This window comes from Notamacropus eugenii, chromosome 1, assembly GCF_028372415.1.
Source record: "Notamacropus eugenii isolate mMacEug1 chromosome 1, mMacEug1.pri_v2, whole genome shotgun sequence".
NCBI classification, from domain to species: Eukaryota; Metazoa; Chordata; class Mammalia; order Diprotodontia; family Macropodidae; genus Notamacropus; species Notamacropus eugenii.
This window is the reverse complement of record NC_092872.1, coordinates 177,665,193-177,682,881: the sequence shown is the minus strand read 5'-3', so window position 1 is coordinate 177,682,881 and position 17,689 is coordinate 177,665,193. Positions and strand designations below refer to the sequence as shown.

Sequence of the window (17,689 nt, the reverse complement as noted above, 5' to 3'; positions counted from 1 at the left end):
AATAGAAAAATGAGACTGTATCTGCTCTCAAGGAGCTCATACTTTACTTGGAAGAGATAGCATATAAAGGAGCGTCCAGCTCCTGGCAGATAGAAAGGCCAACTGGTACTTGGCCTTTTGGTACTTGGCCTTTTGGTAAAGAAAGCTCCAGGGCAATGAGAGAGCAAATGATTTATCATACCAAGAGGATAGTGGATCCAAGGGTCAGAGAAGAAGGAGAAGAAGAAGAGGGGGAGGAGAGAAGAAGGAAGAAGTAGTGGTAGTGATGGTGGTGGTGGTGGTAGTAGTAACTGGCATATGTGTTTTAATATTTTCTAAGTTCTTTATAAGTATCTCATTTGATCCTCATAACACTGGGAAATAGATACTATTATCATCTCCCTTTTACAGATGAGGAAATTGAGGCAGACATAGGTAAAGTGACTTGCCCAGGGTTACACAGTCAGTGTCTGAGGCTAGATCTGAACCCAGGTCTTCCTGGCTCTGGAATAGAGTTGGACCTATGAGTTGCCTGTCCATTCAACCAATGTGGCCAAACCAAAAATGTACACAAATGACAAGGTTTAATAAATGTCACCAAGTGTGCTTTTGTAGTCTTAACGAATGCTAATGAAATGCTCTGGATGGAATAAAAGAGTGTCTACAAAAAAAAATGTGGTCGCTTCCAAGATGACTTTGTGAAACATGGTTTAATGGACATTTTTCAAAGGGTAAGAGTTGGCTGGGAGCTTTGTGAATTGTTTTGGTCTCCCTGAAATATTTGTGCCCAAGAAATGTTATGGCTAAAAGCAAGTTAACCTCCCTAAGCAAGGAAATGAGATTTATTGTCCGCTCATGAAAAATAACAAGTATATTGTTAAAAATGAGACCTATAAGCATTGTTTGTGGCTTTACGAACTGAGCCAGAGTCTATACATTGTGAGATGCATGGAAATTCAAGCACATTGCAATTTATTAATGTGCATGAGGTTGATGGTTTTTTTAAAAAAAATTTATTTAAGGAAGGCAAAGTATTGTCTTTCAATAAAGAAGTAACCTTGACAATAAAATGTAAACAAGAGCTTAAATAATTAATTGTGAGTTTTTCCCCCTACTGCAGATTTCAGGCTTTTGTAGCAACATAAACACAGCATGAACTTCTTTGACCATGAGGATAGTGATAAGACCTCTAAAGTTATTCAGACTTAGAATTACTTTTTTTTTTTTAAAGAAATTTAAGGTTTGGACTTTTGGTTTTAAAAAATGTTTCCGCCATCATTTCTGAAACACCTTGGAAATTTTTGTCTTAAGCTTTGCAGTGAGTTTTCTAACCTGTAGCCCTGTCCAAAGAGATTAGCAAGAATTAATTCCCTTTGGTTAAGATAATAGAATTATTTACAGAAATGCATTACAACCAAAGTGATTCTTGCCTTTCTGTTTACAGAGATACGTAGAAAACTGCAATATCATGGCCTGTTACAACGAACTAATTCAGCTGGAATTTGGCGAGGTGCGATCACAACTCAAACTAAGGTAACTCTGTCACTTTGAATAAGCATGTCAGGGCAGAATGAAGCAGTGAGGGTGACTTTGTTATTTGTGGAACTGGAGAGTAATAAATGCCCGGCCATCCAAATAGCCTCTGCCAACTTTTACTGCCTATCTAGAATCGTCAGGGCTTTCTTACTGGATTGTCTGGCCAAAATAACCATTAGGTGGATACCTAAGTGATTGTCATGTCATACTTAAAGAACACCTATTAATGGTTCATTGGCAGCCTGGGGCAGCCTGGGATTGGTCATGGGACCACGCTATTTAAGAAAAGCAATAATGATAATCCACTTTCCCTTGTACTTTAATTTTGCAAAGTACTTTCCTTGCTGGGGGTCCTGGGAGGTTGGTAGGGAAAGCATTATTAGGCCCATTTTACAGATCAGCAAATTTAAACTTGGCGACTGGCCAGGCTCACACAATTTGTTATTGTCAAATCCAGGTCTCTTGACTCAAAATCCAGTATCCTTTCTATGTTTCCTCCAATTCAATACTTCTTTCACCTGTGATTTAGATGATTGGGTATTTAAGGACTGAGGTCAATAGTGGTTGTTATTCAGTCTTTTCTGACTCTTTGTGACTCCATTTTGGAATTTTCTTGGCAAAGATTCTGAGGTGGTTTGCCATTTCCTTTTCCAGTTCATTTTATAGATGAACTGAGGCACTTAACTGAAGGTTAAGCGACTTGCCTGGGGTCACATAGCTAGTAACTGCCTAAGGCTGGATTTGAACTCTAGAAGATGAATCTTTCAGATTCCAAGCCTAGGGCTCAATCAGCAATCCACAGAACTGTTAAATAAACTCAGGGGTGCACTTCATAGACCCAATTCAGTTCACCTGTGGAAGCACCCTACATCTGGTAGCCATGCTGAAGAGGGCCTTGGCAGAGTTGCTCCTTTCCAGCTGGATCTGAGCAGGCTACTAATGGGATGTAGCACACAGAATTATAGATCCAGAGCTAGAAATGAATGTGGAGGTCATCTACTCAAATCCCCTCATTTTACAAATGTGGAAACTGAGATTCAGTGGGATTAAAGTTATTTGCTCAAAGTCACACAGACAGTAAGTGGCAGAGACGGAGAGTCCAGAACCAAAATTCTTTCCCTGTACCATACTGCCTCTAATCAATGCTGTTAAATGGTTCAGCAAACAGTTAAATGTATTATAGACATCTTCCATTTGATTTAGGCAAAAATCAGTTCTCTGAATCAGTGATGGTCCTACAGGCCCAAGCTCCCTGATGAAATTATCCCTTAGGCATGTAGAAATGTGAAGCTGTGTCATTTCGTGGCATTGATCAGAGCATGATACTCAAGAGGGCAAGATCACAGTTTCAATCACCCTGCAATCCAGTTAACGCCACAAAGAGGAAACTCTGTTTCCTGGCCACAGGTTGCCCTGTGAGCCCCAGACAGTCATCTCATCAGTGCATGCCAACAGGGACCAGTCAGTAGAGAGTGGATGGCTCAGGAAACCCATCAACACTCCTGGAAAAACAATCCAGAATCCACGTCCTCAGTTGTCACTGCAAAAAATAGATAGGAATTGGTCTGCTAGGGCTGAGAGGCTTAGAAATGGTTGGCAGAGCCTCTCTGTTTCCTAGAAGGGGAAAGAAGAGGAATTAGCTTTTATATGGTGCCTACTGTATGCCAGATACTATGGTCCTTTTTGTATTTTATCCTTTGTAATATTTTATATATTTATGTATATTATATATATTTTCATTTTATATTTTATCCTCATAACAGTCTTGTAACCTGTGACATAGGTGCTATTATTACCCCCATTTTACAGTTGAGGGAACTGAGGGGAACAGGTTAAATGAGCTGCCCAGGGTCACACAACAAGTAAGTGTTGGATGCTGGATTTGAACTCAGGGTTTCCTGACTGCAGACCCAGTGCTCTAGGCACTGTGGTACTTAGCTGCATTCTCATCAGCTAAGAAAATGTCAAGAAGCCACTTCTATGTTTTTCTGCCTCAGCAATCTCATTAAACATTCCAAGTTGGTCTACTGTATTTCAATCATTTAAAAATATTGGACTTCTTCATCTAATTTTCCAGTGATAGAAGCAAAGATGTTTTGTGAGGCATAAAAAGTAGCTGGTCTGCTCTTGTCGGAGAGCCCTTGATTCAAAGGAGATAATTGCTGTAACACCCATACAACACATTCCTGCTGCAGAATTGGAGAGGTATCTCAAGGTCACCAGTATTTTATTAGGACCAGTGTCTCAAATGAACAGTCAATAAATATATTAAGCATCTACTGTGTTGCAGCTGGGAAGCCAGGTAGCACAGTGGATAGAACACTGGAGTTGGAATCAGGAGGACCTCTGTTCAAATCCAGCCTCAGACAGTTACTAGCTGTGTGACCCTGGATAGGTCACTTAGTTTGGTTTACCTCAGTTTCCTCATCTGTAAAATAAGTTGGAGAAGGAAATGGCCAACCACTCCAATATCTTTGCCAAGAAAATGCCAAATGGAGTCACAAATTTTCAGACACAACTGAAAAGACTGCACAACAATAAATGTTCCAGGTACCGTGTCTTACTTAGTACAATGCTGAGTATATAAATACAAGAAAGACAATTTTTGCCCTCAAGGAACTTATAATCTAATGGGAGAAGACAACGCATGAAAGGAAGCTGAAAGATTCCAGTCACTGCTGATTTCATGTCACAAATTAGAATGATGCGTGCGTGAGGACTAGGAAAATCTCCAGTCCTGGCTCCCATCCAATCTAACAAGCATTTTACTGAGCACCTGTTCTGGACACCACCCTGACAGGCCCATTAGCAAGACTAACCATGACCCCCATTTCTCTTGCTGTTCTGCCCTCAACCTCCAAGTACAACCAGAGAATAAAATGCTCCATGGTATTTTTCTGGTTGTTTAAAGAATCAAAAATTAATATATTGGACTGCATTTTGGAGGGAGCAAAAAGTGCTTTGTGACCATGCCTTTATCAAAACATGGGATAATTATGTGTGAGTGGAAAACAAACAAACTCAAAACCTCATCACGCACACTATTAGGGCTAGAAGGGAGAAGTTCTAACTCAACTTTGTCATTTTAGAAATGAGGAAGCTAAGGTCTGGGGTTGTTAACTCTTTCCACAATGAATCAATCAGTAAATATTTGTTAAGTACTTACTATGTGCCAAGTGCCATGCTAAGCATTGGGGATACAAGCAAAAATCTGATCAATGAAACAATTCCTGCTCGAAGAGTTTCCATGCTAATGGTAGCGATAACTAGTACACAGAAAACGTCTAGAAATTTAATAAATATTAATAAATATGAAACAGTTAAATACAAAGTAGTTGGGGGGGGGCGCCAGCGGTTGGGGAGATCAGAAAAGACAGTGCCTGAGTTGAGTTTTAGGAAGGAGAGGGACTCCATGAAGCAAAAAGGAGGGACTGTTTTCTGGGCATGAGGAAACAGCCATTGTAATGACAGCTATAGAGCTGTGTGTTAGGAACAGAGAGAAAACCAATTTTCCTGGAGCACAGAGTACAGGACTAGAAGTACCGGCCAATGAGGTTGAAATGATAATTTGGGGCCGGGTTGGGGTTTTTAAAACTAAATAGAGAAGTTTGCATTTTGTCCTAGAAGTGTTAGGAAACCACTGGAGTTGGTTGAGTAGAAGAGTCACATGGTCAAATCAGTGCTTAAGGATCTTTACGTTGTAAGCAGTACACAGGATGGATTAGAGTGATGAGAGAGTAGAGGCAAGGAGGCCAATGAGGAGGCTGCTACAGTTCAATAATGTGAGTAATGAGAGCCTGAACCAAGATGGTAGCAGTGCGATTGGAGAGAAGGGATCAGATGTGAAAGAAAATACAAAGGCAGGAATGGCCAGATATGGCAACTGATTAGAAATATGGCTTGAAAGAGATTGGTAAGAAAAGGGGGAGGATGGTGGTACCTTTGAGAGAAATAGGGAAATTTGAAAGAAAGGGGGGCTTAGGGGAAGAGATAATGAGTTCAGTTTTAGATAGGTCAAATTTAAGATGCCTCTGGGGCATCCAATTTGAAATATCCAATAGGCGATTGGTGATATGGGACCAAAGTTCAGGGGAGTGACTGGGGCTGGATTTACATGATGTCCCAAAAATCTTAGTGTTGTTTAAATTTATCTAAATCTATTAAAAAACCTATTTAACATATATTAAACCTATTTGAAACTGTACTGACTCTGTGTGGCTCTGGGAGTCATCTGAGTAGAGATGATAGTTAAACCCATGGGTCTGATGAGATTATCAAGAGAGAGTACAGGAGGATAAAAAAAAGAGGGGCCTAAGATAGAATCTTGGGGGAACAGCTATCACATTTAGGGCATGTGATGTGGATACTGAACTTAAAAAAAAAGGAAACTGAGAAAGACTGTTCAGACAGGCATGAGGGGAACCAGTAGAGAGTCAGATCATGAAAACCTAGAAAAGAAAGAGGATCCAGGAGTCAACAGGAACTGATAAAAAAGGGGAGGGGGGTCAGAAAAGAACTGAGAGAAGACCATCAGGTTTGGCAATGGAGAGATTATCAAGAATGTGCAAGGACAAGTTTTCCATGCTCTGTTACTCTTCCTGAAATACTAGATCAGAATGCATTTTAAATACAAATTTCAGAACACATAGAATTGTTAGACTCCTAGCGTTGTCCTAGGTACCTTTGTACCCTGTTCATAAATCCCTTCTACTATTCTCCTAATGGAGGTTTGCCTTTATCAGAAAAAAATAATTAACCATTTGTTCTTTCTGTCTTAAGTTTTAAGTAAATATGTAGAATCCATAATTCTATACATTTAGAATCCAAGGGGACTTTTGATATCATTAAATCTTTAGTACAGATGAAGAAACTAAGGCCCAGAAAGGTTAACTACTTTGTCCAAGGTCACAGAGCTAGTTATCCTTGCTAATGCATTGACCTTTCCCAAATAACAGTGCTCTGTGATCAGTTACAATGGACCTGAGACTCTTAAAGGGGAAATTGTAAGTGAGGGCAACTGTGTGGTGAGTGAGTGGAGCACTGGGCTTGGAATCAGGAAGATGAATCTTTTTGAGTTCAAATCTGACCTCACTCACTAGTTGTGTGACCCTGAGCAAGTCACTTAACCTGGTTTGCTTCAGTTTCCTCATCTGTAAAAGGAGCTGGAGAAGAAAATGGCCAACCACTCCAGTATATCTGCCGAGAAAACCCCAAATGGGGTCACGAAGAATCAGATGCACCTGAAATGACTCAACAACAACAAGTTAAGGTTGTGGGTGGTAGAAAAGGATATTTTTTAGTTGTCAGGGCTTTTTGGTACCCCTCAATGCATTCTATTCTACAGCTTCTTTTCTACCTACCTGTAAAAGTAGCCCTGATCATTTCCACTGGAAACACGGTATAGCTATATCCATTCTAATCCTTTCTTGTTTTCTTCCCACAAAGGGCTTGCAATTCAATATTCACAGCACTAGAAAAAAGTCAAGAAGCCATCGAAATTAAAAGTGAAGATCACATCATACAGGTTTGTGACAAACTTTTTCTAAAGGGTAGAAATGTACTTTTCTGACTTAGGGAACTCAGTGCTGATTCTTCCCCTGCCCTTTTTTGGAAGAGAGTGAGAGAGTTAGTTGTTATTTTGCTTTAGATATTTCAGTAGTTAAAAACCCATAGAATTATTACTATTATTTTTCATCTCTAAGGTTCAGGAAACAAGAAAGTTAGCATGAGATAAAATATTTCATTTAAATCCAATATAGTTTCTATAAAGAGGACTGATAAATCTTTTCATGATAGCTTTAGGAATTACCAAATGCTGTGCAGATAATTACATTTATTTTGAATCCTTTTTTCTCTTAAAAAACAAAAGAAATTTAATAATCTCATTTGTAGTCTGGAAACAGTATGACATATCTATGTATATGAAATCACTTTAAGTGCTATTTTTTATTTCTAAAACACCTTGCACACGTAACATGCGATCCTGATGACACTCTAGGGATGTCAATGGTATGAGCATTATTGATTTTGGCTCGCAGAGAAGGGCAATGAGGTTCAGAGAACTTTCAAAGATTTGTCTAAAGCTGTACAGTTAGAAGTGGTAACTCTCTGAGATCTGAACCCATGTCTTCTGACTCCCATGCCCATCTAGATGCCATCATGCTGCCAAATCATACTTTTATCAGTTTATTTATTCAGCCAGTTTATGATGTATGGTATCCAAATTGCAAACGACTCAGAAAATTTTAAATTTAAAAAAATTTTTGAAAAAGAAAAAGTAATCTGCTCTAGAGGGATGTGCCTCTCTTTTAGGGATCTTCTTCTCTGTCACTTGGCCCACATCCATTCCCCTCCCCTATTTTGTTTGAGCAAGATTTGTGATACTCTTCCTGATATATAGATGCTGTCATAATAATTCTGTGTCTAAAGCTTTGATTTAAAGTGTGGTCTTCTTTCACCATGCTTCTCAGCCAGTGTGTTCTCCTTTACTGTCCTTGCTAGACAGGTTAGTTGGGTCAGTGAGTCAGCACATGAGGTTTCTATTCCTGGAACAGCCTGCTATATAGCAGGAGCCTTTGACCAGGGGTCCATGAACTTGTTTAAAAAACATTTTCTTGATATCTCTATTTTAATAGAATTGTGGCTTTTTGTAATCTTATATATTTTATTTTATGCATTTAAAAACATTACTCTGACAAGGGGTTGTCGGACTTCAGCAGACTCCAAAAGGATCCATCTCACACACACACACACACACACACACACACACACACACACACACACACACAATTAATGAAATGTAGGGAGAAAGAGGGTCCTGAGACCCTCTTTGGAGTTCAGGGCAAGTTTGAAAAGTTTTAAGGGGATTAAGTTCAGCCCCAAATCCTGAGTCACTTCTAAGGAGGTAGGTAGGAGAGAGAACTAGACTTCTTTTATCCCCATAAAGTTTCCTGCCCCATTTCACATCACCCAACTCTCCTGTAAGTAGTGACTGGTCTAAGCTTGAACTAGCCCCTCTCCCATGCCTATGGAGCCAGCACCCTAGACTTAGGTAAGTCGCCAACAAATGTTTTTAGGCCACCATGACGTTCAAGACAACATGTTTTCCATTTTGCCCCCTTCCATCATAGTGTTCTATGTGGCTAATCTCATGTCCCCCAGTTTGGGGGTTTATGCCTTCAGGAAATCATACTGTGGCTGACTTTGTATCCTCACATCTTTTCTTCCTGCACTATTTTGAAAGTAAAAGGGTAACTGCCTCTAGCCCAAGTAAGGCGTTTGGGAAGCAAGCACATAAGGGATTTGGAGTTTGGCAAACTCCATAGAGAAACTATGAATATTAAAAAAAAAAAAAAACCCAAGCTGAATCTTTTCTCTAAACTAGAGCTTTTTTCTTTCTGGTTTGTTCTCAGTTGCTTTGAAAAATAGTACAATAACCTAATTTGAGGACCTTTAAATTTAGACAGATAAAATGCCTTAGCAACTAAGGTGCTGGTCCAGGACAGACTGTTATGTTCAGACTTAAGTAACTCCAATTGCCTTCTATTTCAGTACTGATTTTGACAAGTTTCTCCTTCTTTTCCTAGTATGTCAATCCTGCATTTGAAACGGCTATGGGCTATCAAACAGGTGAACTACTCGGGAAGGAGTTAACAGAAGTGCCTCTAAATGAAAAAAAAGCTGATTTCCTGGATACTATTAATTCATGCATAAAGATAGGAAAGGTAAGTAAGAATCTTATAAACTCTTTCATCCTGCTCCCCTCCCCCCAAGTATCCAAGGCCTCAATGGTCACCTCTCTCTCCAGATTAATTCTAATCTCCATGACATTGTCAGTGGTCTATTAAATATCTCTACCAGTATATCTCACTGGCATCTCAAAATAAACAGGTCAAAAACAGAATACATCATCTTCTCTCCAAAAACTACCCTCCCAGGCAAAACTGAGTAAGCACAATGCCTGCCTTCAAGTAGCTTGCAGTCTATTCATAAGACATGTATATAAGCAACTTTACTACAAGTCTGTATTTTTGGGACCATGAGATGCACAAAACACTGTGACAGTTTAGAAGAGGGAGAGCTTGCCTATGGAGAATTAAGGAAGGCTTTAGGGGTGGAAAGGAGGAGAATAAGCATTTATATAGCACCTACTATGTGTTAAGACACTGTGCTAAGGGCTTTTTACAAACATTATCTCATTTGATCCTCACAACAATCTGTGAGGCAGATGCTGTTATCCCCATTTTACAGTTGAGGAAACTGAGGCAAACAGAGGTTAAGTGACTTGCCCAGGGTCGCACAGATAGTAAGTGTCTAAGACCAGATTTGGGCTCGTCTTCCTGACTCTAGGCCCAGTGCTTTCCTTACCGAGTCACATAGCTGCCTCTTTATGGAGGAGGTGGCATTTGAATTGGACTTTGAAAGGTATGTAGGATTTCAACAAGTAAAGAGCCTTTTGTATTGAGAAAGCATTATAAGCCAAAGCAAACTTCCAAGTTTCTCCAACTTGTTCCCTCTTCTCAGACATCAGGCTGCTGCTAGATGTCTACTGATTAACTTGTACCAACTATAATTCTTCTGTTTACTGATTAAACCTTTCCTTTAGCTGTGCTGCAGTTTTTATAGCCTGGCCTGCAAAACTCCCTTCTTTTAAAGCAACGAGGCACATTTTCCATGGAAATAGAACAATTGAACCATTTTCAGGCAGCAACTAGCAGTCTAAAAACAGAAATGTCATGTAATTTCTCCATCTATATCTCAACTAGCAATTATCTCTTCCTACCTGACTACTTCATTGGACCTGTGATCTCCCTGGTATAGGTATTCCCTCCTTTGATGCAGATTACAACTCCTTGCCCTTTCCTTCCCCTATGTCTTCATCCCATCCATGTTCTCCCATACATCTTCCATAAAGGAATATTTATCCAGCATATTGACAGTTTTTCTTTGGGTGTTTCTACATGTTGTGGATAGGAGTACAGTGCTTAGGACTGTCTATTTTGTATTCCTTTTCTCCCTGACATAACCATCCTTCTTGCTTTTCTGTTCATACATTTCCTTGATGGTATTCTCTATTTCACTTCTGGCACATAGGTCATGGTTGTCGATAGTCCAGGGGCAATTTGTGTACACTGTGTATCTTTCCACTCCCTTTTGAATCTCCTGTAATTTTAAACCTTTGGAGACTGTTCTGTTCCAAGTTTTGCAATCATGCAACATTACTGGAAGAATATTTGTGTTTATTTAAAAAAAAAACACACCAAACTTCAGGGGTGATTTGGGGGCCAAGGAACATCTCGAGACCCCTGAAAACCCAGTACAGTTTTCCAAATACAATCCAGCTCACTCTGTTTCTCTAGCTCAGTTCTGGACCCAACGAACTCACTATCTATCTGCAGTCATCATCCCCCATATAATTGTCATTATCATCTTCATCATGATAGTACTTGAAGGTCTGCAAAGCCCTTTACATATGGTATCTCAATTGATTCTCACAACAACCCTGGAAGGGAGGTGCTATTGCTGTCCCCCTTTTACAGATGAGGAGACTAAATCTGAGAAGTGTAACTAGCATCATGAAGCTAGTAAGTGTCTGAGTCAGAATTCTAACTCAGTTCCTTCTGATTCCAAGTATACCACTCTCTACTGAGCCGCTTCCCTGGCCTTTCTATTGCAAGTAGACAAGACAAGAAGCATCCACTTTCATTCACCTTTTCTTAATAGCATCTATGATGAATTTCAGGGCTAACAAGTCCACTTGCAAATGAAAATTACCCAAGTGGAAATCATCTAAGCCCACATCTGTATGTTTTCTTTATGTTACACTTAGTGCCTTTCTCCAGAGCTACCCTATGAGGTTCTTACATTTCTTAGAAAAGACAGAAGAAAGATCATTTAGCTTTTTTTTTTTTTAAACAAAAAGCTTTCTGCAAAGGATAAAAACCATTTTCATCATTTTTTTGACTCATTTTCTCCCTGAAGTCCTGCTGTGGGCCCTCATTGTGATGTGGAGGTGACCTTGGTTTCTTGTAATCTATATCAACTGAGCATGAGCTTGGCTGCTGCTGTTCAGTCGTGTTCGACTCTTTGTGACCCCGTTTGGGGTTTTCTTGGGAAAGATACTGGAGTGGTTGACCATTTCCTTCTCCAGCTCATTTTGCAGATGAGGAAACTGAGGCAAACAGGGTTAAGTGGCTTGCCCAGGGTCACACAACTAGTAAGGGTCTGAGGCCAGATTTGAACTCAGGAACATGAGTCTTCCTGATTCCAAGCCCAGCGCTCTATCTACTGTGTCGCCTAGCTGTCCTAGCTTGGTGGAACCTACAGATGGATAAAGGCTTTTCTACACAGACCAGCCTGCAAATGGACTAGGAGTGCTTGTCATCCATGGTCTTGTCTGGCCAAGTTCAGAGAGGGTCATCATCAAGAAAGTTAGCGACCTGCTGATGATTTCTTAAGGTCATAGTCACTCATGAAGTAGCCTAATTAAAGACATCTTGGGTTTGCTGCTAGTGGAAGGAATGCACACTGTCCCCCCGCCCTCCACCTGCTGCCTTCCCTTGATCCACGAGCCTACAGGTCTTTGGAAGTATTTGAAGTAAAAAGTTGACTCATTGATTCTAAAGTGAGAATACATTTGGAACCAAAGGGCAGAAAACTTTGTTTCTCTTTTCCATTTTATGAATAAACAGGAAGAGGAAGGAGAACACTGAGTTAGGGAATGAGGGAATCAAGTGTCATGTGCCAGGCACTGTATTAAGTACTTTTACAAGTACTATCTCATTTGATCCTCAGAGCAATCCTTTGAGGGAGGTGCTATTATTATCCCCATTTTACAGTTAAGAAACTAAGGCAGAAAAAGGTTAAATGACTTGCCTAGGGTTGCACAACTAGTAATTATCTGAGGTCGAGTTTGAATTCAGGTCTTCCTGGCTCTGTCTACTGCACTACCTAGCTGCATAATATCTTATTGTTTTTCATGTTGACAAAAAAAAAATCTATTTAATTTTGGCTAAATAAAAACCAGAAATTTCATATTTATAACCAACTTATTTCAAAATTCAAAACTACATGTGATAGCTTTGCAAAATTCTTGAAAAAAACACTTAAAATATATTCAGGACACAAGTTTAAATTTTCCTAAAATGATTAAATTTTTGGTGATGATGCTTGACTTCATCCTCCCACCCCCACAATACACTTCTCTCTCCCTAACTCCTTAATAGCTAACTATTTTATACTTATTCTCTTTATATTTATTCTGTATTCAGGATGTGCCAAAAGTCTTAGTGCAATTTTAAACAGTGCAGTTTAACTGCACTAAGATTTTTTGAATATTCTATGGATTTATGTATATATTTATCTTTCTCATTAGAGTATAAGCAAGATATACCAGTGAATGTTTAACAACTGGTTCTCCTGGAGAAAAAATGTACACACATCACATCTTAAAATTTAATCTGCATTATTAACATATTCCTCATCACTCTCTTAAGTCTATATGACCATCAAAATGATAAACCAAGCCCTGCCTTGTAGCATTTGCTGATTTGAAATTCTCTATTTCTTTAGCATCCATGACGCTCCTCTTATGTTTCTCCAGCCTCTGGCTGCTCTTCACTTCCTTGTCTAGCTTATAAGCACCCATAGCTTCAGCTGTGCAAACAACTCCCAAATCTATGTCTCTAGCTGTGACCTTTCACCTGTACTCCAGTACTGCATCTTCAGATACAGACTAAATAGTCCTTCTTAAATGTTCTTCCATCACTTTCCACTCAATTTGTCTAAAATTCAAATAAACAACATTGGTTAAATACCCCCCTATGTGCCAGTGATTGTGCCAGGCACTGGGGAATTTGTTTTGTTTTTGCCAAATCTACAATTTCTCTATTGGATGGAGTGCCAGATTTAGAATCGAGAATATCCTGATTTAAATCCTACCTCCTACACTTAGCTGTACTACTGTGTCTAAATCCATTAACCTCTCTGAGCCTCAGTTTCCTCATCTGTAAAATGGGTGCATATCTGTGAAGTAGGATAGGCTGGAGATAAGGTTAATGGGAGGATCAAATGGGATTATCATTTGCACAGTGCTTTGCAGTACATTAATTACTATGGAAATTCTCTGAAAAGTCTCAGTTTTAAGCTTAAAATTGCATGAGACTTTTAAGACACTCTATCAGGCAGCTCCTACAGTAGCTCTCCCAATGTAAATTAACCACTTGTCTTAGTTGCCTAGTGCGCTGGGTGAGAGACTCAGTGACTTTCCTGGTCCCACAGATAGTATGTATGAGGGGCAGATTTTGCCCCCAGATCTCTCTGACTTCAAGGTTAACCCTCCCTCCTCTCAGCTAACTTGACTCAGGCACTAGGTTACAAAGATAAAAATGAAATAGTGCCTGCCTTCAAGGAGCTTACCTTCTATGGAGAAGATTTAAATATGTACTCAGATAAGATCAACTATGTATGCAGATAATTAGCTAGGTCATTGGAGAAGAAATAAGGTACTTAACCATGGGGAGGCCAGGGAAGGTTTTAAGGGTAGTACAGAGGAGAACCTTGATGGAACGTGGGAATTCTGAGAAGCAGAGGAAGTGCATTTCAAGCATGGAGGAACACTTGGTGAATTATTAAGGTGGGAGATGGAGTTTTTAAGTTGAAGACATGGCAACTGGTCCAGTTTGGATGAGACAAGAGTGTGAGGAGAGGAATGTCAGCCAAGGCTGGAAAAGTCTTATGGTGGAACCAGGGCCTAAGATACCAAAATGAACCATCTCATTGATCAGGGGAGTGACATGAGCAGACAGATATGTTATTAAGGAGATTATTAAGACAGGTATATGGAAGATGGATCAGAGAGGGGAGGGACAAGAAGCAGGGAGATTGGTTAGGAGGCTGTTGTAGTAGCCTAGATGAGAAATGACTAAAGCTCGAACTTGGGTCGTAGCTATACAAGTAGAATGAATGAAGGGTGTGGATTTGAGAGAAAGGTAGAAGTAAATGAACCTGGCATTTGATTAGCTATGAGAAGGGGAAGAGACCAAGTAGACTGAATTTATAGACCTGGGCATCAATGTCTTCCAAGCTCATCACCTTCCCCCTAGAATAAAAGCTTTTATCTCCTGCATTTTTACCCTATCCATCACAGAAGTTCACATCTTTCTGGTCATTTTGAATCTTTGCCTTCTCCCCTATATCTGATCACTAAGAATTTTCTATTCTTCCTTAACATTTTTCTCATATCTCTCCCTTTCCTTTCTACTCCCATTGCCACTACTTTAGGTTGTCTTTACCTATCAGTTTTCTCCTTCCTTAACCAGTTTTAGTCATTTCTTTACTATAAACACAGGTCTATAGAATCTTAAATTTAGTTCTTGAAGAGACTTCAGAGATTATCTAGCATAAGTGTCTCATTTTATGGATAAAGAAACTAAGTTCCAAAAAGTGGCAGCAACCTATCCAAGGGCTTACTGAGGGCAGAGCTGGAATTTGAGACTCCAAATTCAGACACCTTTCCATGCTGCCACTCTGTCCTACACTGACCTCAGTTCCTGCCTTGGCAAATATGTTGGTAGACCCTAAACTAAATACTTTTCATATCAGGATTAGAATCACACCCCATTCTCTGATCACTGGTACTGTAACTCCAAGACTCAGCTTAAAAGCTACCATATGTATGTAGCCTTTCCTGATTCCACCTCCCTCTTAACTATAAGTACACTCCTTCCCCAAACTATTTTCTATCTATTTGTTTATGTTACTCATATATTTATATATGTGCATGTTTTTGATACCATGTTAGCTCCTTGAGGGTAGAGACTTTTTTCATTTTTGTCTTTATGTCCCAAGTGTTCGGCACAGTGCATGGCATGTAGTAGGTGCTTAATAAATGCTTATTGATTTACTAATTGAAGTATAAAGTGGATGCAGATGAGTTTCCTAAATTTACTCCCTAGAATCCTAGGACCATCACTTTAGATGGAAGGGTCTGTAGACTGGAAGGGTCCTTGGAAGTCACAATATCATAGGTCTAGAGGTTGAAGGACCATCAGAAGTCATTTAACCCCCTAATTGACATCAGAAAAACTGTCAACAGTCAGTCAGGCAGTTAGTGGTAGCTTTGGGTTTGGAGTCTAGGTCTTCTGACTTTAAAGCCATGTTCCTTCCTCTATACTGCTGTTTTTTGAGTCTGAGCACCTTAAAGACAGGGGCAGCGGTGAAGACTCCAGGACATTTGTAGCAAACTGGGGCTGTCATATCCTAAGGGTTGGTATTCCAGTAGCTTTTACATTTCAAGTATGGAGGACCGTGTTGTGAAAGGTACTTGGTATGTAATGAGTCCCTCTAGCCAGCAAAGGGGCCTGCTCTGGGTCAGTGGTTACATGAGCTTGCAAAACAGTGACCTTTGTCAACAACCCAGGCAAGGAGGAAAACGTTGTGTCTGGGGTTTAGATCTCTTTTATCCTTAACTGTCTTAGTAGTGTTAAATGAATTGGAACGCAAAATGGGAAATGTTCTGAGGTTTCTATTTTGAATACAAAATTTAATGATGCTTGAACTCCATTTATAGGAGTGGCAAGGAATTTATTATGCCAAAAAGAAAAATGGGGATAATATACAACAAAATGTGAAGATAATACCTGTCATCGGACAGGGAGGGTGAGTAGAAAGAAATCCAGCGCTTCAGTCAACAGACACTACTTTTGTGTTGCTTCAAAACTGATCTCCCAGTATGTCTATTTGAGTAAGTTAAATACCTCAGCAAGGTCATAGGTCAACTAGAAAATAAATTTGACATTTCCTGAATACCTTTATAATACTGGTTTTTGTTTTGTTTTGTTTTTACAATGATGATTTTTTTTAAAAAAAAAATAATTGTTTTCAGGGGATATAAGCCCATCTTTCTCTCTAGAATGCTTTTTTCTGTGTCTTCTATCCAAAATTATCCCCATCCCCCATTTTCTTCCATACAAGAAAAAATTAATGTCACACCCCTTAAACCCTTTTCCCCACCTGTGCTGCTAAAGTCTAGTAGACACACGCACACACACACACACAAACACACACACATGAAAATAGTATTGAAATCAAGTCAACAAGTATTTATTAAGCACTTACCATGTGCCAGGCACTGTGTTATATACCAGAAGAAAATCACACATCAGCTACAAAGCTGAAGACAAAATGTGCAGTTTATAAGTGGCATTGCCAATGAAGAAAAAAATGCTAGAGGAATGTGTTACTCTGAATAGCCTAGGCCTTTCCTCCTAAGTATTACTTTTGCTATAAAGCAGGAAAAGCAACACTTTTTGTTGTTCAATAGTAAATTGATTTTACATTTATTCGTATTTGTGCATCGAGTGTGAGAAAATCCCAAACTGTTTCGTTTCTGTTCTGGTTTTACCCAGTGCTTGACATGTAGCAGGTGTCTGATAATTTTCCATTGAATGGATTGTATGAATGAGTTACCCCTTGTAACCTGTGTGAATATCGCCATTCTCCAGCATGTTACATGATGGAACTCAGTCCTTAGTTCTGAAAAATCTCCTGAGTATTTCTTAGGAAACAGAGCTGGAATACCTATTGTTTTAAAAAAATTACTTTTAATTCCTTTAGAATCAGTTAGATCTTTTTGAAGTTTTAGGTTATTAATAACATGCCATGGCAATTTTCATTCTGTCCCAAATTTTATCTTAGAATTCACTAGGAGAAGACACCACATTTCAGCTTTGCCCCATAATCATTGATAAACATCTTCACAAGCAAAAATTTCTATAGGGAAACAATGATTTCATTGATCTTGTTAAGAAGGCAGGAAGGTACTTGTTGGTCAGGGAGGCACAGTCAGATTGGTATGTGATTCTCATCATGATAATGGAAAACTATCTATATCTATACATATGGGTTTCTCTCTCCAACTGAGGGGTGACATTTGCCAGATAACTGGAGAATCATGGCCACAACCGAAGTCCTAAAGGAGATGTTGCTTAAGGAAAGAGATGAAAAGACTGTCTCTTAGATGAGCTTTTACAAATGAAAAAACAAATGTTATGCTTAGATAACCATTCATTATCGTTACCTGAATCACATATAAACACATCTAGGCCAAAAATTAGAAGTAAGAGAATGTGGGCTTGAGAGTTCCATAAACTATGCCAGTCGAATCCATCTTGAC

The 17,689-nt window shown here is 39.3% G+C and overlaps 1 protein-coding gene across 7 annotated transcripts in view; it reads left to right on the top strand.

Annotated features, from left to right (window-relative positions):
* The window catches only part of PDE8A (phosphodiesterase 8A), a 261,481-nt gene that overhangs the window by 178,045 nt on the left and 65,747 nt on the right, over nt 1-17,689 (top strand). For all 7 annotated transcript variants that reach the window (XM_072619742.1, XM_072619751.1, XM_072619755.1 and 4 more), the window contains 4 exons: nt 1,424-1,512; nt 6,961-7,039; nt 9,102-9,239; nt 16,085-16,173. In XM_072619742.1, coding sequence (XP_072475843.1) covers nt 1,424-1,512; nt 6,961-7,039; nt 9,102-9,239; nt 16,085-16,173 — 395 coding nt within the window. The remainder of the gene's footprint in view (nt 1-1,423; nt 1,513-6,960; nt 7,040-9,101; nt 9,240-16,084; nt 16,174-17,689) is intronic.